Raw genomic sequence first — 27,960 nt, forward strand, 5'->3', positions numbered from 1 at the left:
CTATAGAAATCACTTTTGGAAGTGCTAGGGATGATTTAAAGGAAGCTTTACCAATATGATACTTTAATCAATAGGTTATGCCTGTTAGGATAGGTTTTAAAAGCAGAAGGTTGTTATATGATTAAAGGGTGAATCATATATTTTATGATTATGGAAGCTCTTAATTAATTACATGTAAAGAAGATTGCATTACAATTGGATCATCTGCATCATGCCTCTTTGTTCTACACCATCCAATATCATTGAAAAACAAATTAGAAATTTGCCATGTCAGAAATACATTGCTTTATATTACAGAGGCAGAGGCTTTTCCATCTAAGACATATTGAATACATGTATTGGAGCGAGTTAAAGGAGATTTTGCTGAGCAGGTTTCAAGTCAGAGGTTGTAATGCCGTTCCCCTGCCTGTCTAGTTTCAACACTGGTTTTAGATTGTCTAATAAGACCAATAGAACCATAGAAATTAGGTGCAGGGAGGTAGGCCATTCGGCCCTCGAGCCTGCACCGCCATTCAATATGATCTATGGGCTGATCATCCAACTCAGTTCACCTGAAGTACTTTACTTACCTAGTTCAACACTGGTTTTAGATTACTCTCATCCCCACTCCCCCTCTCGATGGAATATCTGAGACATTTCTTCACCCAGATTGTGCTTAAAATCTGGAACACATTTTCACAAGGATTAGTTGAGGTGAATAGAATAGATGTATTTAAAAGCAATACATTGAGGAATGGGGGACGAGATGGATATGTTGATAGGGATTGTTTAAAAATGTATGTTGGGAGGAGTGACATACATAGACTAAAACTTCACATGTCAGTAGTGCTGATTGCCTTATTTCTGTACTGTAAATTTAAGAATACTTTAAATTTGCATTATACCAATTTTTTTTTTGTTTTAATGTAATTCTGAGGCTTCCAGCATTTGCTAGTTTGCCACAGCTACTTAACCAATGTGATTCATACTGGCTGTAAGCCCCTAAGTATCTCTTTCCTTGATCCCCCAGGGTCAGCGCTGGCATGTAGGGAGTGAACCGTTTGGCCGTACGTGGCAATCAGGTGATGTGGTTGGCTGCATGATTGACCTGGACGACATGAACATCATGTTCACGCTCAATGGAGAGATGCTTATCAGAGATTCTGGTTCCGAATTGGCTTTTACGGACATTGAAATAGGCGATGGTAAGTTCTTGCCATTTAAAAAAAATGCATGGAAGTGTTTATTCCTTCAGTTTAGTTATCCTTATAACATCAAAGCTGAAGCATTAATGTGTCCCAAAATAGAGGTGATTCATTTAGGTGATGGTTCTGTTTCTATGAAAGCTCATATTATACAGTACCCTCCATAATGTTTGGGACAAAGACCCATCATTTAATTATTTGCCTCTGTACTCCATAATTTGAGATTTGTAATATAAAACAAAATCACGTGGTTAAAGTGTATGTTGTCAGATTTTAGTAAAGGCCATTTTTATACATTTTGGTTTCACCATGTAGAAATTGCAGCAGTGTTTATACATAGTCCCCACATTTCAGGGCACCATAACGTTTGGGACACATGGCTTCACAGTTGTTTGTAATTGCTCAGGTGCGTAATAATTACCTCTTTAATGCAGGTATAAGAGAACTCTCAGCACCTAGTCTTTCCTCAAGTCTTTCCATCGCATTTTGGAAACTTTTATTGCTGTTTATCAACATGAGGACCAAAATTGTGCCAATTAAAATCAAATAAGCCATTACAGGAGTGAGAAACTAGAATAAAACTATTAGAGACCTCAGCCAAACCTTCAGCTTACCAAAATCAACTGTTTGGAACATCATTAAGAAGAAAGAGAGCACTGGTGAGCTTACTAATCACAAAGGGACTGGCAGGCCAAGGAAGACCTCCACAGCTGATGACAGAAGAATTTTCTCTATAATTTAAAAAAAATCCACAAACACCTGTCCAACAGATCAAAAACACTCTTCAGGAGGGAGGTGTGGATTTGTCAATGACCACCTTCCGCATAAGACTTAATGAACCAAAATACAGAGGCTACACTGTAAGATACAAACCACTGGTTAGCCGAAAAAATAGGATGGCCAGGTTACAGCTTTCCAACAAGTAAATAAAAGAGCAACCTCAGTTCTGGAACATGGTCTTGTGGACAGATGAGACAAAGATGAACTTATATCAGAGTGATGGCAAGAGCAAAGTATGGAGGAGAGAAGGAACTGCGCAAGATCCAAAGCACACCACCTCATCTGTGAAACACGGTGGTGGGGGTGTTATGGCCTGGGCATGTATGGCTGTTGAAGGTGCTGGCTCACATATTTTCATTGATGATACAAGTGCTGATGGTAGTAGCATAATGAATTCTGAAATGTATGGACACATCCTATCTGCTCAAGTTCAAACAAATGCTTCATAACATTGGCTGGCGGTTCATTCTACAGCAAGACAATAATCCCAAACACACTGCTAAAGCAACAAAGGAGTTTTTCAAAGCTAAAAAATGGTCAATTCTTGAGTGACCAAGTCAATTACCCGATCTTAACCAAGTAAGCATGCCTATTATATGCTGAAGAGAAAACTGAAGGGGACTAGCCCCCAAAACAAGCAAAACAAGATGGCTGCAATATAATACAGTCTGAAGAAGGGTTTCGGCCCGAAACGTTGCCTATTTCCTTCGCTCCATAGATGCTGCTGCAACCGCTGAGTTTCTCCAGCTTTTTTGTGTAACCTGGCTGCAATACAAGCCTGTCAGAACAGCACCAGAGAAGACACCCAGCAACTGGTGATTTCCATGAATCACGGACTTCAAACAGTTATTGAATACAAAATATATGCAACAAAATACTAAACATTTCATTTACATGACATTGCTGTGTCCCAAACATTATGGTGCCCTGAACGTTAAAAGTCAAAGTAAAGTCAAAGTAGCCTTTATTGTCATTCAGACCTTTCGGTCTGAACAAAATTTCATTGCGTTGCAGTCATACATATAATAAAAATGACAAAAACACACAATAAACACAAATTGACATCCACCACACTGAGTTCACCAGGCACATCCTCACTGTGATGGAAGGCAAAAATCTTGGGGAGACACTGCTGTAATTTCTACATGGTAAAACCAAAATGTATAAAAATGGCCTTTATTAAAATCTGACAAACCACATGTGATTTTTTTTCTATTACATATCTCAAATTGAGGAGTACAGAAGCAAATAAATAAATGATGGGTCTTTGTCCCAAACATTATGGAGGGCACGGTACATAATCACATATTAAAACTGGGAATGAAGTGTTAGACTGTCAATAATATTTTTTTTTCTTGTAGGATTTTACAAATTAAAGTATTTTAATAGATATAAATTTATTTTTGTTACTGCAAGCTAAGAATGTTAAAAGATGTCTATAACATTGTGTAATAAAGTATCATTGCCCAAGTGTCACTAGAAGTGGCACAAATGGTGTGGCACGGCGGTACAAATGGCTCTGACACATAGCAGGGGAAAGGTGTTGTCAAGGAGAGTTCTTGTTATAGGAAAGTTGATATTAAAGAGAACAAATAGATTCTGTGGTCGTGAGCTATCATGACTCTATGATAATGTTTCCTCCCTCCTGCCAGTGTCAAGGATGACTGAGCAGTTGCAGAACATTCTCAGGAGGAAAGTGAGCAGCCAGAGGACACTGTATGCAATGATACTGATGACGTACATGGAATAAAGTGGTAGATCCTGTAGAGTGATTAAAGGCAAAAGTTTAAAAGGCAGTGCCTCTGGAGTACTCCCTGTGCATGTGCGTGAGTGTAGGAATAGGAGGACAGCATATATGAATACACGGTTGGTGAATTGGTGCAGGCAGAAAGGATTCCGTTTCTTGCAACGTTGGGATCTTTGTTGGGCAGATGTGACCTATACAAGAGAACAGATTGCATCTGAACTGGAGGGGTCAAATACCTTCGCCAGGAGATTGGCTTGACCTACTCATGAGGGTTTATACTAGTCTAACAGGGGAAAGGGACCAATTAGGAGTGAATTAATCAGAACATTGAAGCAAATGTAGGATCAAACTGGGCAAGTCCAGTAGGAAGGCCAGGCAGGGGTAGGGCATGGAGCAAGGAAGGTCATAGACTAAATTACATTTATTTTAATGCATGAAGCCTTATGGGTAAGGCATATTAGCTCAGGGCATGGATTTGCACATGAGATTGTGATATTATAGCTATTACAAAAACCTTGCTGAGGGATGGGTAGAACTAGTAGTTCAGTGTTCCAGGGTACAGATGCCTACGGTGAGATAGAAGTGGAGCTGTGAGATGAGGTAGTGATATTATTTAGAGAGAACCAGCTGCCAGTGCTAGAGGTTGGTAAAGTTACCACATTTTAAAGACATTCGAAGTTCATGGATAGGCAAGTTTTCGAGAGTTTTGGCCAAACGCAGGCAAATAGAGCTAGCTGAGGAGAGCACCTTGATTGGCATGGACAAGTTGTACTGGAAGCCCAGTTTCCATGCTGCAAAACTCCATGACTTTCACAGCAGTAGTTTGAGAGAATGTTGCTTGGCTCGTGAGGCTATATGGGAAGAACTTAGAAAATGTTTGTGATCACTTTGATGTGATTGTACTATAGGTCTCCCATTATTTAGTGTGAATTATAGGAACAAATATGTAGAAAAATCACAGATAGATGGAGAAACAATAGGTTGTAATAGTAGATTATTTTAAATTCCCTAATATTGACTGGCATTGCCATAGTGCTAAGGGAATAAATGAGGCAGAATTTGTAAAATGTGTCCAGGAAGGTTTCCTCAAGCAATGTGTAGCCCTGCTAGAGAAGAGGCTAGACTCAAACTCCTCTCAGGAAAGGATGCTGGCAAATGGCTAAAATGTTGACCGGAAACATAAAATCGTTATGGAAAAAGATAGGACTGGTTCGCAATCCTAAAGTGGGGCTAGGCTGATTTGATGGCATTAGACAGGAACCAGGAGAGGTAATCAGCAGGTAAAGGGCCATCTAGCAAGTAGGAGGCCTTTGCAAATGCCAGTGATGTCCTGCAACATTACTAATGAGTAGGTGTCAGTGATCGTGAAATGCATAAAAATGGATAAATCCCTGTGATTTGACAAAGGGTAGCCTAGTACATTGTTGGATGCAAGGGAAAAAATGCTGGAGCATGGCAGAGATTTTTGTACCATCTTTAGCCATGGGCGAGGGACTGAAAGATTGTTGTTGGTTATTGTTCTGCGTTTCTTGAGGGCAGGTGACGGCAGACCTGTGAGCCTTAAATTAGTGGCAGGAAACTTACTGGAGAGGGTTCTGAGAGGAGGGATTTATTTACATTTGGAAAGGCAAGGAGCAATAAGGAATAGTCATCATAGCTTTATGCGTGGGGAATCGAGTCTCCTGTATTTGCTCGAGGTTCTTGAAGAGGTGACCAAAATAATTGATTAGTGCAAGGCTGAAGACACAGTTTACCATATGTTTACATGCCTTTGACAATGTCCTTCACGGAAGGCCAGTCTGGAAAGTTAGAGCATATGGGATTCAGGTTATGTTTATAATGCAGCTCTGTCTGATTCCTCTTTATTTACTGCACTGCAAGGAAAATAAATCTAGCCTATCCAAACTCTTCTCATAACTGAAATACTCGATCGCAGACAACATTTTGGTGAATCTCTTCTGCTCCCTTTCCAGAGCAATCATGCCATTTTCATAGAAACAAGGAACTGTAGATGTTGTTTTACAAAAAAAGGACACAAAGTGCTCGAGTAACATAGTGGCTCGCAGCATCTCTGGAGGACATGGATAGGTGAGGTTTCAGGTTAGGACCGTTCTTTACTCTGATTAAAGGGAGGTAGAAAAAACAAAGAAAATTGGGTGAGAGGAGGGGCAGGACAAAGCGTGATGGGTAGACGCAGGCGAGGGGATTTGTTTTATAGCCGATGGTTGGAACAAAGGCCAGAGATTGAAACCAAAGGTGTGAGAATGAAGGATTGAAGAGTTGCAAATTCTGGTCACAGAAAGGAATGTAAGTGTGAAAGTTTTTTTTTAACTTTCTGTACTTGTGACAATCAAAGCTGAACAATAACAATTTTGCTCTTGATAATTTCTTCAGTTGGTAATGCAGCCTAGCATCCCGTAGGCCTTCTTTATTGCCCTATCTACCTGTATGGCCATCTTAAAAAATCTTTGCACATACCTCAAGATCCCTTGTTGTTCCTCAATTCTCCCTTGTCACTACCATTTATTGTGTACTTCTATTGTCATACAGAATTACTCTGCCAAAATTACTGGTTGCCAAAGATTTTCAGGCATTTTTCTCACTTTTGGCATATCACTTGTGGCTTCCCAGTCTGACGTTAAGTTTTTTTTCAGGGTTCATTCCTGTGTGTAGCCTGGGACTTTCTCAGATTGGGCGCATTAACCTAGGCCAAGATGTTAGCAGCCTGAGATACTTCCCCATCTGTGGTTTACAGGAAGGTTTTGAGCCCTTTGCTGTAAACATGAAACGGGATATCACAATGTGGTTCAGCAAAAGTTTGCCTCAGTTTGTTCCTGTTCCTGCTGACCATGGCCACGTTGAGGTAAGTTTGAATAAAATCATACTTGTGTTAAAGTGGTGTCATCTATTATAAATTCAGATCAAGCACTGTTCCCATTGTAATCCGGTATATAATTTTGAAGCAATACAAAACACAATTAAAACACGAAGCTAAACACAAAGCTGGAGTAACTCAGGTAGCATCTCTGGAGAGAAAGAATGGTTTCGGGTCGAGACCCTTCTTCAATTGAAACAGCAGATTTGAGCTTTACAACACAAAAAAATATTGTACAGATCCATTATGATGAAGCTAAAAATATATTGGATATCCAAAGTAAAAAATGAAATGCTGGCAATCCTCAACCGATCCGGCATCATCTAAGGACAAAGAAACAATTGGTTAAGAAGATGCTGGAAAAAATCGGAGGTTGACTAAAAATTCTGGAGAAACTCAGCGGGTGAAGCAGCATTATGGAGAAAAGGAGTAGGCAACCTTTCAGGTCAAGACCCTTCTTCAGACTGATGTCGGGGTTGGGGGGGGGGGGGGGGGAGAAGAAAGTAAGAGGCGGAGACAGTAGACTATATGGGAGAGCTGGGAAGGGGAAGAGGAACGAGGGAGAAAGCAAGGACTACCTGAAATTCGAGAAGTCAATGTTCATACCGCTGGGGTGTAATCTGCCCAAGCGAAATATGAGGTGCTGCTCCTCCAGTTTGCACTGGGCCTCACTTTGGCAATGGAGGAGGCCCAGGACAGAAAGGTCAGATTCAGAATGGGAGGGGGGAGTTGAAATGCCGGGCAACCGGGAGATCAGGTTGGTTAGTACGGACTGAAGGGTCTCGACACGAAACGTCGCCTACTCCTTTTCTCCATAGATGCTGCCTCACCCGCTGAGTTTTTCCAGCATTTTTTGTGTACAAAGAAACAATTATTATGTTAGCTTGATGAGCTTTTATCAGAACCAGTGAAAGATTGTGCATCTGAAAAGTATGGGAGCTATTTTGGTTCAATGTACCAGTTAAGAAACATGAGATCATATGCGATGATCAACATTTATTGTGCATAAATTGATCATTCCACACCTCACAAAAATGTTCTGCTAATCAAAGTGTATTAAATTTGTGTTTGATGATATTTTCCTGATTATAAATGTCTTTCCATAATTTTCTGCAAAGTTGCCTGGATTGGGAAAAGTTTTTTTTTTAAACAGAGTGCATGTTTTTTTGGCATGAATATTTAAAATCATAAGGGACGAGAAAAAGATAGAAAATAGCATTTTCACATGAATTAAAAAGTTCCGAATAGGTCGGTAGCAATATGTAAAATAAAATGCTGGTCGTTCACAACAACTTTTTCACTTTGAGTGTTGTGTGCCATTACTATTTCTGGTGACTGAAGCAGGGATGCTAATATTTGGATAGGTTATTGGAGTAAAACTGCAGATGCTGGAAACCTGAAATAAAAACAAAAAACACTGGAAACACAGCAGGTCAAGAAGCATCAATGGAGGGAGTAATAGAATTAGAACTTTGGGTCAGAGATCTCAGGAGTGACAAAATAAGTATGTTAAATTGTAAAGGGGAAGAGGTGGAGCAAACAAGAAATATCTGTGAAAGGATGCAGACCAAAGTTGTCAATGTAACAATTGTTGAAACCAAGCAGAAAGAGACAGGAAATGAAAATCAAACAAAACTATAGTTCAGCCACCTGTATGCAAAAAAAATAAAGAAACCTGGTTACCCTGAAATTGTTCAATTTGTTATAATGTCCCAAGGGGTTCAACATATTTACATGCAAGATAATATGGTCTTCCTTGATCAAACAAGAAGTCAGAATGGAATAGAAAATCAAAATGGAAGATTGTGTCATTCTTGAGTGCAAGTGTTCTGCATAACAGCCAATCTGTGTTTTAGTGCTGTATGCAGTATATTAATTTGGAAGTGCAAGTGAACGGCTGATTCACTTGGAAAATCTGCTCTGGATGGTTAAAATGATAGGTGTCACATATCATGTAGTTCCATGAGAAAGTGGATCATGGAGATGCAAGAATGAACTGGAGAATTGCAGAGAGGATGGCCTCTTCAGGAAGCTGGAAGAGGTAGGGAGGGTTACATTTATTTGGCAGTGGAATCCTTTTGGAGCTGGTGGAAATTATGTGGGTGAAGATGGGGAGCGCTATTTTTTTCTTCTGGCTAGAAGGAGATGAGAACAGTATTGTAAGCTCTGTCAAATGGTAGAGGGAAAGCCAGAGTTCAAAAAGAGGAAAGCATCCTCATGTGGAAAGTCCTGTCATCAGATGTAACAGAATCAGAGAAAGTGTGAGAGGAATAGCCTCTTTGCAGGATTCAGATTGGGAGAGTCTAGAGCACCAGATAGCTGTGGAAGTTCCTATCCTGATAATGGTAAATGGTAGGGAATTGAAGAATACAGTTGAACAGAGGGATCTGGGTATAACCGTGCATAGTTCCTTGAAGGTGGAATCTCATATAGATAGGGTGGTAAAGAAAGCTTTTGGTATGCTAGCCTTTATAAATCAGTGCATTGAGTATAGAAGCTGGGATGTAATGTTAAAATTGTACAAGGCATTGGTGAGACCAAATCTGGAGTATGGTGTACAATTTTGGTCGCCCAATTATAGGAAGGATGTCAACAAAATAGAGAGAGTACAGAGGAGATTTACTAGAATGTTGCCTGGGTTTCAACAACTAAGTTACAGAGATAGGTTGAATAAGTTAGGTCTTTATTCTCTGGAGCGCAGAAGGTTAAGGGGGGACTTGATAGAGGTCTTTAAAATGATGAGAGGGATAGACAGAGTTGATGTGGACAAGCTTTTCCCTTTGAGAATAGGGAAGATTCAAACAAGAGGACATGACTTCAGAATTAATGGTCAGAAGTTTAGGGGTAATATGAGGGGGAACTTCTTTACGCAGAGAGTGGTGGCGGTGTGGAATGAGCTCCCAGTGGAAGTGGTGGAGGCAGGTTCATTGGTATCATTTAAAAATAAATTGGATAGGCATATGGATGAGAAGGGAATGGAGGGTTATGGTACGAGTGCAGGCAGGTGGGACTAAGGGGAAAAAAATTTGTTCGGCATGGACTTGTAGGGCCGAGTTGGCCTGTTTCCGTGCTGTAATTGTTATATGGTTATATGGTTATATGATAATACATTGGCTGCTCATTTATATCTTGAGATGATAATAGAGATGTCAAGAAAGTGAAGAAAAGAGTCAGATGTGCAGCATATGAAAGCAAAACCAAGATGGAAATTAGTAGTAAAAATAATGAATATATTTGGGTTCTGTAAGTGCAGAAAGCAGTGTCAGTACAGTCATCAGTGTACTGTGAAAAGAGCTGAGGAGATGGTTTGAGTAAAAACTGAAACAAGGACTGTTCCATGTAGCCAATGAAGATGCATGAATAGCCGGTGCCCATGCGTGCCCCCATTGCAAACCTTTGACGTGCGAAAAGTGAGGAGAGGTGAAGAAGATTTGAATTCTCCAAAATAAAGAAAGATTAGCTTGGTAAAGGAGAATGATGGTGGAAGGTATTGGATCGAAATCTGTTCTAGAAAGCAATGAAAACCTCTTAGACATCTTGGTTTGGGGTAGTTGTAGATTTGGAGGGCTGAAGGGCCTGTTTTCATGTTAAGTGGCTCAATGCAGAGATTGGGCATCTGTGGCCCATTGATATTTAAAGTAAATGTTAGCTTAACTATGTTTATCTGCATTATTTTGCAGATATTCCTGCTCTCTATCCTTGCCCATCTCTACAAATGTATAGTTTTTTTTCACATTTACAGTTTAAATGAATGATTCTTGACTGGAAGCTTTGACTCTTTGTCTCCCCACCTATGATGTTTGATTTGCTGAGTACTTTCTACATTTCTTGTTTTGGGTTTGGAATAGATTAAATCAATAGGCGAAAGAGGGGTAAAAATGAGAGAAAAAGATTGAGTCCAAAGGATTTGATTAAGTTTGATTACGAACAGTATATTTGTTGTTTCTTTTTTATTATTGAAAAAAAAAAACATTATTCGACATCCATTTGTGCAAATAGTATGAAATGTGTATGTAAAGTCACGATAGTTACTAGTCAGTGCAATTGTAATAAATGCATCAGCTCAGTTCTGAGTGGCAACAATTAATAGCAAAGGATTTTTTATGAAACTCTCATTTAATTTTTTAAATAATCCCCAGCACGCACTTAGAACTACATAAATCAAAGGAAAATTAAGATAGTATTGTTTTGAATTGTGCAATACAACTTGTAAAATCATTTAAATGCTCATATTTTCTTAGATTACAAGAATTGATGGAACAGTTGACAGCCCTCCTTGCTTGAAGGTTTCCCATAAAACATTTGGGTCTCAGAACAGCAACAGCGATATGCTGTTCTTTCGACTCAGCATGCCTGTTGAGTTTCATGACACATTCAAATGTACCCCGGGAACAACACCATTAACCAGAATGACAATCCCAGAAGACGAAGTTGAAGATATTGATATGGATTCAGAGTTTGAAGTTCTTAAAAAATCAGCCAGTCGAACTCAAACCGAAACCCCTGCCAATGAGAAGGAGGGCTTGAAGGATGCGGCTAAGGAACTGGCCAAAACAGAGAATGAGAAAGATTCCTCCTCTGAGAAAAGTAAATCCAAAACCAGGTAGGTGTTTTTAAAGATGTTTGAATATTCCAAAATGGTTGCCGAGATAAACAAGAAGTTCAGTTATAGTTGTCAGCAGCATTTATTTTTTGATAATGGATTCTATTGTCAAAGGAAATATTCTCTATTATCTTTAGACCATTATGGATGATTCGAATGATTGAAAAATTAAAATGCAGGAGGTCATTGAACATATTGATATGTGTGGCTCAAATCCCAGCATTAAATTCAGAGTTCAGCTGGTCACAGTTCTTCAAATACCTTTTTAAAAGGTATTTTTAAAAACATATGATGAGGCTTCTGGTATGAATTCCAGACCCATTCCACCTTCACTATGAATATGTTTTATCACATCTTCCCACTAATTCTATTCATTACAGATCTTGTGTTCAAAATATAGCACCCTTTTAGAACAAGTGCATCCTGATTTTAGTTTCCCCCGACTTTACATAATGCATTAAAAACACTGAAAAAATGTATATATTTTTGTCTTGCCAAATAGATAATTGTTTCTTATTTTTCATTGCTACCCATGGGGTATTCCGTGACATTTTGTTTGATAATTATGTTTGGCAAAAGCACAGAAAATGAGAGAGAGATGCTGGATAGTGTAGTGAGGCAGAGGGATTGAGGAGTGCAGGTGCATACTATCTTGGAAGTGTCGTCGCAGATTGTTAGGGTGGTCAAGAAGGCTTTGGTATATCAGCCTTCATTAGTCAGGATATTAACTATAGCAAAGATTGACACAAAATGCTGAAGTAATTTAGCAGGTCAGGCAATATCTCTGGAGGAAACAGTTAGGTGACATTTCAGGTCGGGACCATTCTACCAGACTGATTATAATGGTGGGGCGGGAGGATCCAGATCCAGTCGGCCTGGGCCGACCGAGTGTAAATAATCAGGGGAATAGTTGCCAAGTCCAAGCTTTGTCTCGCTAACGTACAGGAGCCCACATTGGGAACATTGGATGCAGTAGATGAGGACTGCATGTGACCTTCTGTCTCAACTAGAAGGACTGTTGGGGTCCCTAGATGGGCACGAGGGAGGAGGTATAAGGATAGGTGTTACATCTCCTGTGGTTGCAGGGGAAAGTACTTGCAGAGGGGGTGGTTTGGGTGGAAGGGATGAGTGAACCAAGGAGTTGTGGAGGGAACTGTCTCTGCGGAGGCAAAAAGTGGTGGCGATGAGAAGATGTGATTAGTGGTGGGGAATCACGTTGGAGGTGATGGAAATATTGGAGGAGGATGTGTTAGATGTGGAAGCTGGTGGTATGAAAGGTGAGGTCCAGGGAAACTCCATCTTTGTTTTGTCTGGGGAGACGGAGCGAGAGCAGGACTCCCAGACACAGAAGAGACATGGGCGAGAAATCCATCTATGACAGCCCAGAGGAAATAATTTTTGCTAAACAATATTCTCATCTGGAAAGCCTCATCTGTGTCTTTATCCCTTTAACTACCTCATTAACCTGTCATGTTACCTTTTAAGAATACGTGGAGTTATACTCTAAGCTTCCTTTGTTTCCCACATCATTCATTATCTCGTATATTCAACTGCCTTGTTACACTTCACCAAATGGAGTACCTCATACTTCTGTGGCTTAAATTCCACTTGGCACTTTCCAGTTGATTAGACTTTTTTATATCAGTTGAAATCTTTCCTACTCAACTTCAAACACCTGGCCAGTTTTAGTACCATTTGCAAACTTCTTTGTCATGCTTCCTACATTTGAGCAGAAATCATTCATATATGGTACAAATAACAAGGGACTAACTATCTCCTGCTGTGAACCTTACTGGTAAGGAGAATAACAGATTCATACAGCGTGAAAACAAGCCCTTCAGCCTTACTTACCCTTAATGACCAAGGTGCCCCGTCTACACTAGTTTCACCTGCCCACGTTTGGCCCATATCCCTCTAAACCTTTCCTATCCATGGACTTGTCCAAATGTCTTCTAAATATTGTACCTGCCTCAACTACCTTGTTCCATTTACACCACCTTCTGAAAGCCCCTCGGGTTCCGACTAAATCTTTCCGCTCAGCTTAAACCTGTCTTCTGGTTCTTGATTCCTCTACTCTGGATAAAGGAGTAGAGCATTCACTAACTATACCCCTCATGATCTTATACACCTATTTATGGTGCCCCTCAGCCTCCCGTGCTCTAAGGAATAAAGTTGTAGTCTGTGCAATCTCTCCCTATATTAGGCCTTCAAATTCTGGCAACGTCCTCGTAAATCTTCTGTCCATTCTTTCCAGCTTCACAACATTTTTCCTATAGCAAGCAGGGTGACCAATACTGAACACAATAGTCTAAACGTGGCCTTTTCTGCAGGTTAACCGAATTCTGACCAACTGTCATAAGATCATAAGTGATAGGAGTAGAATTAGGCCATTCGGCCCATCAAGCCTACTCTGCCATTTAATCATGGCTGATCTATCTCTCCCTCCTAACGCCATTCTCCTGCCTTCTCCCCATAAACTCAGACACTCATACTGTCACTTCAATTGCTGTTCCTGTTGACTTGGACTCAAGGATGACCCTAAAATGTTGATGCTGTAGGACTTGGCAATGATTATGCCATTAAATGGAAACGGCAATGATTATGCCATTAATTTCTCCATTAAATTGACTCTCGTTATTGGAGAAAAAGTATTATCTGACAATTTTACGGCAACAAATATGAGTGTTGTCTATGCATGTGTGAATTGGGGATGGGAGATTGCAACCTTCACGTGGTCCGCCCTGTTTCGATGAATGCAATCATCCCGGTGTGCACAATCAAATAAGATCAAATAGAACAAGTTCTCGTACAACTTCAGGCTGTGCACGCCATACGCAAGAAGAAGAAGTTGTGTGAATTGGAATGAACGTTGAGTAATCATCTGCAAATGCGGTTGTTGATGAAGGTGGTTGTGTTTGAAACATTTTCCTGAGGTACCGCTGCAATGATGTCCTGGGCTTGTGATGATTTACCTTCACACCACGATTATCTACCTATGCACCATGGATGACTCCAACCATTGTAGGGTTTTCCCCTCGATGGTCATTGATTTCAGGTTTACCAAGGATCTTTGATGCCACATTAGATCAAGTGTTGCCATTGTATAAGGACATTATTCTGAGGATTCCTTCTGTCTAATAATAGCCATGGTCACAGTGAATGGCAGTGCTTGCTCGATTAGTCTTCCTTGCTTTTCATGCATAAACCCTGTTTTGCCTCATCTTTACCTGCTTACAGTACTGTTGAAAGTCCTAAATCTGAACTTTCTCGATCCACACAAGCTGCCTGACACTGAGGATAATTGTAGAATTTCCTGTATTTATATATAATTTAATTGTTTTTTTCTGCATTTTAGGTTCTTATTTAAAAAAAAGCCTGCCTTTATTAGTCCATCACCAGTTATACCAACTGTTCCGCGCTTAATACAAGATGTTGTGCCGGATGACAGAGATGATCCAGAAATAATTTTGAACACAACCACGGTAAATCATTAACTGGAATCAGTAACAATGATAGATCAATTCCATTTTCATTCTGTTTTATGCTGTTAAGAATGTGGAGCTTTCTTAAAATCACAAAGTAACTTTAGAGAGGTATTATTTGATTATTTATGAATATCAGTGATTTATGAATACAGCTCGTTTTAAGAGATCCCTTTACAACAAATTTTGGATATAGCGTACGTACTTGCTGATCCAACTCCAACTGGCAATACTTTCCCACCACACCCTCGACTCGCAAGGTTCACCAGCGACCCCTTCGTCACCCACTTCACGGTTCAGTGATATAGTTCGTGTTTGCACCTCACATTGTAGCCCCTGGGAGCAGCGCTTTCTTCAGACCGCCGCCACCAGCAGGCAATGCTTGGTCACCATGGGGCTCACCTGCTGCTGCTTCTTGCTGTCAGCAGTGGCTTTGCCCACTCCTCACTCAACCACTTCCACCTCCCATTGGTCTGTCCACTCGACCTCTTGACCCGCCCTTCCCCCCACCGTCGCCTTCTCCTTTTCCCCCTGGAATCGGCAACATACTCCACCTTGGAAGCGGCAGCTGTAGAGGGGAGGGAGGGAGCCCCATGGTGACAGAGTGGTTGCCCTTGACAGCGGCCTGAAGAACGCGCTGTCCCTCGGGGCTACAATGTGCGCCGCTACAACAGTCACGAGAACTGGTGAAGAGGGCTCACTGGTGCAGACTAGCAGTGTCGACGCCTAGTGTTGAATTGAAACAACAGAAGTGTTGGAGTAACTCGGCAGATTGAATCAGTCTGAGGAAGGGTCCTGAGTTACTCCAGCACTTTGTCTTTTTGTGTATTAACCATTATCTGATGTTATTTTGTTTCAATTACATACAATGATTTGGTTATTTGGTTAAAACGGACAATCAGAAATAACGGAGACCATTCCTCCCATATGATCCATTATAATGAGGGTTTACTGTTTCTAAATTAACAGAAATGCAAAAATTTCCAATTTGTACTTTGATCCAATAATCTAAGAAAAATGTTCTTTAGTTTGACAGCATTTGGGACTCCACCACACATTCTTAACCACCAGCAGTTCTTATTGGGTAGGTCCACAGATGACATGTGGGAGTAATTTAAAGGCCAGCTGATTAAAGTGTAGGATCAGCATGTTCCAGGAAGGAAACAGTATAAGAATGGCGAGTAAAGAAACTGGATGACCAAGGAGGTTGTAAACTTGGTCAGCAAGAGAAATAAAGTGTATGTCACGTTTAAGAAGGTGGCATTAGACAGACCTTATGAGGATTATGAATCGAGCAGGAAAGAACTCGAGCGGGAGATTAGGGGGCCCAAAAGATGTTTTCGGTGAGTTGTATTCAGAAAATCCTAAGGCTTTTTAGACATTTGTTAAAAACAAGAATATGATCAGGGAGAAGGTAGAACCACTCAAGGATAAATCTATGCTTAGTCGGCAGATGTAGGAGAGGTACTAAACCAGTACTTTGCATCAGTATTCACTAAGGAAGTGGACTTGGAGGGAAGTGAGATCACTGTGGTAAATACAAATATGTTAGGGCAATTTAAAGTCAGGAAGAAAGTGCTGCAGAGGCTCTTGCAGATCATTAAGTCCCTGAGACCTGATGGGATCTATTCCAGGATATTGAGGGAAGCAAGAGAGGAGATTGCAGGGCCTTCTGTCTGGAGGTATGTGACCACTCAAATTCTGCAGGGATCTGTGCTAGGACCTCTGTTGCTTGTGATATACATAAATATAGATGGGTTGATGAATAAGCTTGGAGTTGTAGACAGCGAGGAAGACCGTCAGAAGACACAGTGGAATATAGATCAGCTACTAAAATTGGCAGAGTAATGGCAGATGGATTTGAACCCGAGCAAGTGTAAGGTGTTGCCCTTTGGGAGGTTGGATATAAGGGGTAAGAATACAGTTAATGGGAAGACCCTTAACCATATTGATGTGTAGAGGGATCTTGGATTCCAAGTTCACTGAAGGTAGCAGCACAAGTAGATAGGGTGGTAAACAAGACATGTGCTATGCTTGCCTTTATTGCGAGGGGCACCGGATATAAGTCAGGAAGTTATGATGCAGCTCTCTAGGACTTTGAATAGTTACATTTGGAGTCTGGCATGCTGTTCTGGTCACCCTATTACATATAACCATTACAACAATTACAGCACGGAAACAGGCCATCTCGACCCTTCTAGTCCATGCCGAACACGTATTCTCCCCTAGTCCCATATACCTGTGCTCAGACCATAACCCTCCATTCCTTTCCCGTCCATATAACTATCCAATTTATTTTTAAATGATAAAAACGAACCTGCCTCCACCACCTTCACTGGAAGCTCATTCCACACAGCCATCACTCTCTGAGTAAAGAAGTTCCCCCTCATGTTACCCCTAAACTTCTGTCCCTTAATTCTCAAGTCATGTTCCCTTGTTTGAATCTTCCCTACTCTCAGTGGGAAAAGCTTATCCACGTCAATTCTGTCTATCCCTCTCATCATTTTAAAGACCTCTATCAAGTCCCCCCTTAACCTTCTGCGCTCTAAAGAAATAAAGCCCTAACTTGTTCAACCTTTCTCTGTAACTTAGTTGCTGAAACCCAGGCAACATTCTATTAAATCTCCACTGTACTCTCTCTATTTTGTTGACATCATTCCTATAATTAGGCGACCAAAATTGTACACCATACTCCATAATTGGCCTCACCAATGCCTTGTACAATTTTAACATTACATCCCAACTTCTATACTCAATGCTCTGATTTATAAAGGCCAGCACACCAAAAGCTTTCTTTACCACCCTATCTACATGAGATTCCACATTCAGGGAACTGTGCACAGTTATTCCCAGATCCCTCTGTTCACCTGCATTCTTCAATTCCCTACCATTTACCATGTACGTCCTATTTTGATTTGTCCTGCCAAGATGTAGCACCTCACACTTATCAGCATTATACTCCATCTGCCATCTTTCAGCCCACTCTTCCAACTGGCATAAATCTCTCTGTAGACTTTGAAAATCTACTTCATTATCCACAACCCCACCTATCTTAGTATCATCTGCATACTTACTAATCCAATTTACTACACCATCATCCAGATCATTGATGTACATGACAAACAGTGGACCCAACACAGATCCCTGTGGCACCCCACTCGTCACTGGCCTCCATCCTGACAAACAACCATCCACCATTACTCTCTGGCATCTCCCATTCAGCCACTGTTGAATCCATCTTGCTACTCCACCATTAATACCCAACAATTGATCCTTCTTAACCAACCTTCCGTGAGGAACCTTGTCAAAGGCCTTACTGAAGTCCATATACACAACATCCACTGCTTTACCCTCATCAATTTATCTTCAAAAAATTCAAGATTAGTCAAACATGACCTTCCTGGCACAAATCCATGTTGACTGTTCCTAATCAGACCCTGTTTATCCAGATGCTTATATATATTATCTCTAAATATCCTTTCCATTAATTTGCCCACCACTGACGTCAAACTAACAAATTGCTAGGTTTACTATGAAATATGTGGAGGGTTTGGAGAGGGTGCAGTGAAGGTTTACCAGAATGCTGTCTTGATTGGAGGCTTCAGCTAGAGGGAGAGGTTGGATAGCCTTGGATTGTTTTCTCTGGGACGTCGGAGGTTGAAGGGAGACTTGATTGAGTATATAAAATTATGAGAGGCATAAATAGGTTAGACAGCTATATCTATAAGGTGAGATAGGAAAGGTTTAATGGAGACTAGACCAAGTGCAGACCCGTTCGGTCTGCTCCCCAGCGCAAGATTCCACCACTCACCCGTTCCCCCAACGCAAGCCGTTCCCCCAACGCAATACTGCACCACTCACGTATAGCCCCCAACTGCGCAGGCATGGCTCATTTTTCCTCATCCCCCAGCACTCCTTCCTCCTCTTCACCCTCCCTTTTCAATCCCTAGAGGGAGGAGGATAGAGAGGGAGGGGAGGGGGGGTAGAGAGGGGGGTAGAGAGGGAGGGGAGGGGAATGGGGGTGGAGAGGGAGAGGGGAAGAGAGGGAAGGGGGTAGTGAGGGTGGGAGTGAGGGTAGATATGGAGGGGGGACCTCCCTCCCCCCATCTCCTTCTACCACCCCACTCCTACCACCTCATTTTCCTCATCCTCTTCCGAAAGTCAAAGTCAATTTTATTCTTCCCTCACTCCAATTCCCTGCCCCGGGACTTACCCAGGTCATAGAGCAGCACCAGGGCCTGGTTCTCGTACACGGCCCGTCAGCTCAGCCGCGGCTTCTTTTTCGGCCCCTGTCACGGCCCCATCCCAAGCCCCGGGCTCGGCTCTCATTCCACCTCCAGCACCACCCTCCCCGTCAGGCGGCGGCAGCAGCCACCACGCAAGTGCGCTAGAGTGCCCCTCACTCCCGGAATGTCCCGTCCTGCCTTGTGAGTCCATTGTGATGTCACTCCGGGGCGCTGGTGTGCCCCTCCCTCCCGGAGTGTCCAGTCCTGCCTTGCGAATCTACTGTGACGTCACTCGGGTTTTTTCCGAAATGGGTTAGTTTTCTGTTTTTTTTTTTTTAAAAAAGCTTTATACGATTAAGAAGTCCAAAAATATAGGTGAGAATGCGACGGGAAGATGTTTATCGCCTCGACGGGGAAAATGCGAGTCGGATGTGTGAAATGGGGAAGGCTGTGGTCTAGCGCTTTGAAGAAAATAGGAAAATTAACCAGAAACACTCTCTCTCTCTCTCACACACACACACACACACACACACGAACACACACACACACACACACACACACACACGCGCGCACACACACACACACACACACAGAGCAACAAACAAGATAAAGAATTTAGTATTATAGAGATGTTCGGGACAAGTCTTTTTCCACAGAGAGTGGTGAAGGCCTGGAACGCATTGCCAAGGGTGATGGTGGAGGCAGATATGATAGTGGTGTTTAAGAGGCTTTTTGATAGGCACATGGAACTGCAGGGAATAGAGGGGCACAAATATTGTGGGCCGAAGGGGCCGGTCCTGTGCTGTACCGTTCTATGTACCTACTCTACATTCCATAATTAAGAATCCAGATGTGTATAGCACAAAAACAGGTTAGTCAGCTCAGTCTAAGGACTTTCTGAAACATTCCAAGAGTAAGCCATACATAATGAAGGTAGGGACTTAGGAATATTGAGTAACCTTGGTGTACACATGTATGGATCCCAGGGGATGGCAGCACTGATAGATACGGTGTTGAAGAAGATAAGCAAAAAGCAGGTAACTCTGCGGGTCAGACGGCATCTGTGGAGGGAATGGACAGACAATGTTTTGAGTCGGGACCCTTCTTCCGATTGACCCGAAAGGTCCTGACCTGCTACGTTGTCTGTCCATTCCCTCCACCGATTGATTGATTGATGCTGCCTCACTCACTGAGTACCTCCAGTACTTTGTAATTTGCTCAAGATTCCAGCATCTGCAGTCTCGTGTTTCTGATGAAGAAGCTGTGCTTCATGTATATGCCTTCATGAATCGGCACATGGAATATAAAAGTAGGGAGGTCATGGTGCACTACTTTATAAAATGTAGGTTAAGCCACAATTGGAATACTGTGCACAGTTCTGTTAGCCATGTTCTAGAAGAAACGCGATTGTGCTGGAGCAGGGCACAGGGGAGATTCACCAGGATGTCAAGAGTCAAGTGAAGAGTCAAGTGAATCAAGTCGAATTAGTAAGGAAGTAGAGGCATTGATGGGCTTTCTTTATCAGTAATTAAATGTGTTGGGGCCCTGGCAAGTCTTCAGAGATATGCACATCCAGGAACTTGAAGTTGTTGACTCTCTCCACTACTGACCCTACGATGAAGACAGGTTCATGGATCCTTGGCCTTCCTCTTCTAAAATCAACAATCTGCTCCTTATTGTTACTGACATTGAGAGCAAGGTTATTGTTCCCTCCTATACTCTGACTCATGGTTACCCGTAATTTGTCCAAAAAACTGTCTGCGAATCTAGAGATTGAGGTGCAACTATCTCTGGCTAAACAATCATGGGTATAGAGGGAGTAGAGTAGGGGACTGAGCACTGCCTTGCGGTGTCATTGTGTTGATGGTTATCGAAGAGGAAGTGTGTAACCATTTCTGTACTGACTGGTCTATTGATGAGGAAGTTGAGGATCCAGTTGAAAAGGGTTGGGCAGAGACAGTTCTCTGAGGTTGGTAACAATTTGAAGGGGATGATGGTGTTGAACGCCACATTGGAGTCAATGATCAACAGCTTGACATATGTATTCTTATTATCCAAGTGGTTAGTAATTTGGTGTTTTATTTTGACAGTATTACTATTCCGTAAGGATATATGCTGGGCAAGAACCAAGTGGTGTGTGGGTTGGCTGGGTGACCCCAGATTTTCACCAATATGATGGCAACTTCGATTTATCCAAAGTTCGCACTGTCACAGTTTCAGTGGGAGATGACCAAGGAAAAGTCCATGGCAGGTAACAGAGCTAATACAGTTGAGATTTTACATCCGCTGACTACAAATTACCAATACACTGTTTCTTTTTTGTAAACAAACGATGAGCTGTATGTAAATTATGAATTTTCATTATCATTTTATTTTACTAATATGGAGAAATATTTTACAAATTAAAACTGGAATTGATTTTTCTATTCTCATTGCCCTATTTGCAAATTTTATATCAGATGGCATAGGCCTTTTTAGTAACATACATTGATTAGTAACACAAACTACATAACAATTCTGATTAAATTTAATCAACTAAAAGATTCAAAGATAATATCTGAATGGTGTGCAGAAATTGCTTATTTTTCACTGTTTTAAAAAAAAATATTCAGCAACTTTGTAAATCTACAGTTCAAAATTGATGAATTCCATTGAAATTTTCTGTATAATATATGCAGATTTGGCCATTTCTTTGCCAACTGTCTTGTCAACTATAAGCCAAGTTAGTTAGACACGAGGAACTGTAAATGCTGGTAGACAAAAACATGTTGGTTGGCGTATCTCAGCATGTCAGGCAAGATCTCTGGAGAAGATGGGTAGGCAATGTTTCTGGTTGGGTGTCTTCTTCAAACTAACTGTTATAGTCATAAAGCATGGACACAAGCACATCACCTTAACTTGCCTATGTCAACCAAGATACCCCATTAACACCAGTCCCACATGCCTGCATTTGTCCCATTTCCCACTAAACCTTTCCTATCCATGTACCTATCCAAGTATATTTTGAATTGTTGTTACAGTACCTACCTCAACTACCTTCTCAACTAAGATCACCCCTCATAGTTCTGCACTCCAAGGAAATAATCCCCAGCCTGCCAAACTCATGGAGTCATACAGCATGGAAACTGTACCATAACATCTCAACTTCTATGTAGACATGTTATATTGCACTACCCTCTACACCCATCTTGATCACCTCTTCAGCTTCAGCCAAATCAGTGAGACACGATTTCCCATCTCCAAAGTCATGGTGACTATCCCTCATTTTGTTTTTGACTGATTTTATGTAGGATTGTTCATATTTTCTTATCACAGTGTGCATCATTTAAAAACATTTTCACAATCATGCAGGTTTTTTCATTTTATGTCATTGTACTTTAAAACATTTGGTAAGACAAGTTGTGAATGGTATTGGTCCTCACTTACGAGGAGTTTTTGGTACTGCCTACATATTATAACAATAAATGAATAGGCTTACTTCTAATTAAGTATAGAATTTGCATATAGTGTAAGACGCTATTCTAATTTTTGACAAGTTCAAGGTGCTGTGTACTGTTAAAATCTTTTGTTGTACCTACAGTATGAAGCGCAGTAATTGTTACATGGTCTGGGGAGGTGAATTTAGTAACAGCTCACAACCGAGCCGGAGTAATGTCGACCTGGAGATTGGGTGTCTTGTTGATTTGGCGACTGGCCTCATGACTTTCACAGCGAATGGAAAAGACATTAACACCTATTACCAGGTACTTTCCATGACTTGTTAACAATAAATAAGAACATTAATTCCAGTATTTTACTCAGAGCAGGAAATGCATGAATGGAAACATTGGGGCAGAAACAGGTAAGTGGAGGTCACTGACTATTTGGCTTGCAAATATATATCCACCTTTCCTGCAACGCCTTTAGGGCCTGTCCCACTTGGCCGTCATTTGCGCGCCATTTACGAGACCTCCAAAAATATGGTCGTCGCGTTGTGACGCACGGGTAGCGTGTGGGTATGGCGGGACGGGCGCATGGAGAGCCGTGGAAGAGTGTGCAGTTGCGCGCGGCATCTCGCGGCACTCCAGGATTTCGTGGTGCATGAAATCCTCGCTCGCCACCTGCGTGACGTATCGCGTACGCACGCTGACGCATTGTGTACGCACGCTGACACATTGACGTCGCACACTGGCGTCCCGACGTCTCACGTGTATCGCGTGGTTACGTCACCATGCGTAACCATGCGTAGTCACGCGCCGCACGGTATTCTAATGACGTCGCGCAACAGACGGCATGATAACGTGATTTTCGCGTGACGTTGCGTCGACCTATTTTACATATGACGCGTAAATTAGGTGGAAATGACAGCCAAGTGGGACAGGCCCTTTTGTTTTATGTCTTTGTCTGTCTAAAACGCGACCTGATGCAGGTTGTGACCTGAAAAGTCGACCATCCCACAGCCTCTTCAGATGCTCCTTGACCCACTGAGTTCCTCAATCAGTTTGTGTTTTGCACCTGATTATCATGTCTACAGTCTCTTGGCTTTAGCTAAAATTTATTGATCTGTAATATAAAATTGTTTGTATTTATGGGAAGAGTACTGCATTTTTTAATCCTTTTTAAGCAAGTCTTGTCTTGTGAATGGCATAATTATAATTTCACATTTCCTTTCCTTTGCCTTAGTGTCCCGCATGATTAGAATGATTTATTTCTGTATGCCCTATCAATTGCTTTCAATTTTATAATTACATTATATGGCACGGAGGCGTGCCAGAGACCCGGATTCAATCCTAACTATGGGTGCTATCTGTACGGAGTTTGTACATTCTCCCGTTACCTACGTGGGTTTTTTCCCCAAGATCTTCGGTTTCCTCCCACACTCCAAAGACATACAGGTTTGCAGGTTAAATGGCTTGGTATAAATGTAAAATTGTCCCTAGTGTGTGTAGGGTAGTGTTAATGTGCGGGGATCAGTGCGGACTTGGTGGGCCGGCCTGAAGGGCCTGTTTCCACACTGTATCGCTAAACTAAAAAAGTATTCAATTCACCTTTTGTATTCCATGGTTTCTACTTATATAATGTTTTTGAATTATTCGTCCCCTTGTTAATATTCTGGAAAGTCTGCACTGCACTTCCTTTCAAGACCATTGTAGGATCACTGAATTCTCAATGATTTGTCGAGTGCAGTTGTAGCATTTAAACATTTTTATTTGGGTGCAATTGTTATACGGCATCAGAGCAAAGCATTAAAAGATCTTAACCCACCTTAACTAGAAAATAAACATATTAACCATATAACCATATAACAATTACAGCACGGAAACAGGCCAACTCGGCCCTTCTAGTCGGTGCCGAACACTTATTCTCCCCTAGTCCCATCTACCTGCACTCAGACCATAACCCTCCATTCCTTTCCCGTCCATATAACTATCCAATTTATTTTTAAATGATAAAATCGAACCTGCCTCCACCACTTCCACTGGAAGCTCATTCCACACAGCTACCTCTCTCTGAGTAAAGAAGTTCCCCCTCATGTTACCCCTAAACTTCTGTCCCTTAATTCTCAAGTCATGTCCCCTTGTTTGAATCTTCCCCACTCTCAATGGGAAAAGCTTATCCACGTCAACTCTGTCTATCCCTCTCATCATTTTAAAGACCTCTATCAAGTCCCCCCTTAACCTTCTGCGCTCCAAAGTATTATTATTATTAACAAAAAAAAACTATGGAATTACAACTAGAAGACTGAACCGAACTTACAGACTCAGGGCTCGAAATTAACGGTTGCCCGGGTGCCCCTGACCACTCAAAGTGCCGCCGGGCAACCTAAACGGCGAGTCATTTTGCCCGGCTTGGCAACTTGGTTTATAGAAGATAGACACAAAAAAACTGTAACTCCGCGGGTCCGGCAGCACCCCGCCTGGCCTGTTAGCGGCCGCTGCTGCCACTCCGCTTTCAAAACAAACCCTTGGAAGAGGGAGGTGTCGTTCAGAGGCGGAGGGTGACGTGCCAAAACACTCTCGGCAGCCCTGCACCGCAGCCAGGATCGATCCCGGTCTCCGGCGCTGCAATCGCTGCTGAACTGCCACTGGACCATCCCCGTCCCCACCCACGGGTGGCCAGAGGCGTCGGGAGTCAGACGAGAGCTGTGCCCCGAGGCCCACAGCCAGCGCAGAGAAGCAGCGCTAGACCCAGCTCTGGATTGAGACAGGCGGAGTTCAGCTGCATTTAGCGCTGGGTTGAGCTGAATTTACCGTTCACGGTGCCAAGATATTCTGTCCGCGGTCCCCTCTATATTTTGATTGCGATTTCCGTGCCTGACAGGTGTTGTTCAAGGAGCGCTGACCTTCCTTCCCACCTCCTCTGCCCCATTATCTCTCTCTTTCTCACTCTTGTACGCCCCCCTCCACTCCCCTTATCCTGAGACCCTTCCTCTCCATCCCGCACTGATCCCCATTCCTGCCTCTATTCAGTCCTCACTGACATCCCCTGTGCCCCCCTCCTCATCTACTTCCCCCCCCCCCCCCCCATCTAATCATCCTGCACTGATCTCCCTATCCACCTCACATTGATTCTCCTGCCACTCCCCATCAATCTTACACTGGTCCCCCAATTCATCCTGTACTGACCCCCCTTCCCGTCCATCCTGCACTGCTCCTCCCCTTCATCCAGCACTGCTCCCCCATCTATCCTGCACAGATCCCCCCCCCCCCCCAATTCAACCCACTGTCATCCCCCGCACTCTCCCCTCACAATTTTACCTACTACAACCAACACGCACTAATTCTCCTGCCTTAATCCATCCAATCCACACCGATTGCCTTCTTAAGCTCCCCCCCCCCCCCCACCACCATCTATCCATCCTGCACTGATTCACCCCCCCCCCCTCCCGACCCTATTGTGCTGGAAATGCCTTCAGAGCTAACATCGACTATGTTTGATAACGGAATGCAATCAAATATGTTTTAATTCCCAATGTTATTATTTGTTTTAATCCATTGGAAAATCAATGCTCTTAATATGGATAATCAGTACTGTAGTTATTTACTGAGCAACATTCACAACTATATTTTGGATTTATCCAGGTTTTACTTCTACAGTCAGTCATATGCATCACAAATTTGATCAGGAGTTATTTCAGTTGAAATTTTAACGTTAATTCTGAAGTGGGAATGATGGAAAAAGTTTTATCAGCAATTTTTTTTTTAATTGCTGCTTACAAACTGGGTATCTTCATTGCTGTTCACAACACATACATCTAATCTGAATGTCCGGTATTGTAGCGTCTTGACACCTTTAAATATATTACCAAAAGAACATTTGCTGCATTTATGTCCTTTGGCCATCTCTTGTTAGTTAGTGTAATGTTTAACCTGTTAGTTGGGCATAATGAGTTTTAACAGCTATTATCATAAAATGCCTTTAGAAAATTCTTTGCAACCTGTATATTTTGTTGTGGATAAATTATAGAAACATAGAAAATAGGTGCAGGAGGGCCATTCGGCCCTTCGAGCTTGCACCGCCATTCAATATGATCATGGCTGATCATCCAACTCAGTATCCCGTACCTGCCTTCTCTCCATTCCCCCTGATCCCCTTAGCCACAAGGGCCACATCTAACTCCTTCTTAAATATAGCCAATGAACTGGTCTCAACTACCTTCTGTGGCAGAGAGTTCCAGAGGTTCACCACTCTAATGTTTTTCTCATCTCGGTCCTAAAGGATTTCACCTTTATCCTTAAACTGTGACCCCTTGTTCTGGACTTCCCCAACATCGGGAACAATCTTCCTGCATCTAGCCTGTCCCACCCCTCAAGAATTTTGTAAGTTTCTATAAGATCCCCCCCTCAATCTTCTAAATTCTAGCGAGTACAAGCTGAGTCTGTCCAGTCTTTCTTCATATGAAAGTCCTGACATCCCAGGAATCAGTCTGGTGAACCTTCTTTGTACTCCCTCTATGGCAAGAATGTCTTTCCTCAGACTTGGAAACCAAAACTGAACGCAATACTCCAGGTGTGGTCTCACCAAGACCCTGTACAACTGCAGTAGAACTTCCCTGCTCCTATACTCAAATCCTTATACTCAAATCCTGCATGCCTACTTTCAATGACTGGTGTACCATGACACCCAGGTCTCGTTGCATCTCCCCTTTTCCCAATCAGCCATCATTTAGATAGTCTACTTTCCTGGTTTTGCCACCAAAGTGGATAACCTCACATTTATCCACATTATACTGCATCTGCCATGTATTTGCCCACTCACCCAGCCTATCCAAGTCACCTTGCAGCCTCCTAGCACCCTCCTCACAGCTAACACTGCCCCCCAGCTTCGTGTCATCCACAAACTTGGAGATGTTGCATTCAATTCCCTCGTCCAAATCATTAATATATATTGTAAATAGCTGGTGTCCCAGCACTGAGCCTTGTGGTATCCCACGTCACTGCCTGCCATTCTGAAAAGGACCCGTTTTACTACTTTACTATGTGGGAAGCGAGAGTGTTTCTGTACCAATAGCAATAACGACACATGCTATGGCCATGCCATGATAATTTTCAGTCCTTCACAGAAAACATGCTTGCATCAATCTGTAGTGTGCATGGTTAAACATATATGTTATCAAGGTCCAGGATTTATTGACACAGGTTGATCAGACGCTGAATAATCCAACCACATTTTTGTTTGGAAGTGGAAAGAAATAATAGAAATTGCATTAATTGCAATGTGTAAAAAGAGTTGAGATACTGTATTTTAATTTTGCTGCATGTCATTATGGTATATATCATGTCTTGATTGGTGAATATGTTAGTTTGTGACTTTATTTGAAGCAGAAATAATATGTGAATGCTTCATTGAGCATAATTCCGACTGGTAACTACGCACTTCGTCCGAGCACGCGTCATGCAAGCCATCTTAAATGACCACCTAAACTGTCATTTGGCAACCTAAAAAGCTGCCAAGGTTGCCCGACTGGCAACAGGGAAAAAAACTTAAGCGAGAGCCCTATATATAATATATATGATTGATGATCCTAATCATCCTATATATATATATATATATGTGTGTGTGTGTGTGTGTGTGTGTGTGTTT

General features: G+C 42.1%; 1 protein-coding gene across 5 annotated transcripts in view; it reads left to right on the plus strand.

Moving 5' to 3' along the window:
- The window catches only part of LOC129714278 (ryanodine receptor 1-like), a 525,269-nt gene that overhangs the window by 157,636 nt on the left and 339,673 nt on the right, over positions 1-27,960 (plus strand). For all 5 annotated transcript variants that reach the window (XM_055663830.1, XM_055663832.1, XM_055663834.1 and 2 more), the window contains exons 27-32: positions 1,010-1,184; positions 6,366-6,574; positions 10,828-11,189; positions 14,545-14,671; positions 20,988-21,148; positions 22,478-22,640. In XM_055663830.1, the coding sequence (XP_055519805.1) occupies positions 1,010-1,184; positions 6,366-6,574; positions 10,828-11,189; positions 14,545-14,671; positions 20,988-21,148; positions 22,478-22,640 (1,197 nt within the window). The remainder of the gene's footprint in view (positions 1-1,009; positions 1,185-6,365; positions 6,575-10,827; positions 11,190-14,544; positions 14,672-20,987; positions 21,149-22,477; positions 22,641-27,960) is intronic.

Source organism: Leucoraja erinacea, chromosome 38 (assembly GCF_028641065.1).
Source record: "Leucoraja erinacea ecotype New England chromosome 38, Leri_hhj_1, whole genome shotgun sequence".
NCBI lineage: Eukaryota > Metazoa > Chordata > Chondrichthyes > Rajiformes > Rajidae > Leucoraja > Leucoraja erinaceus.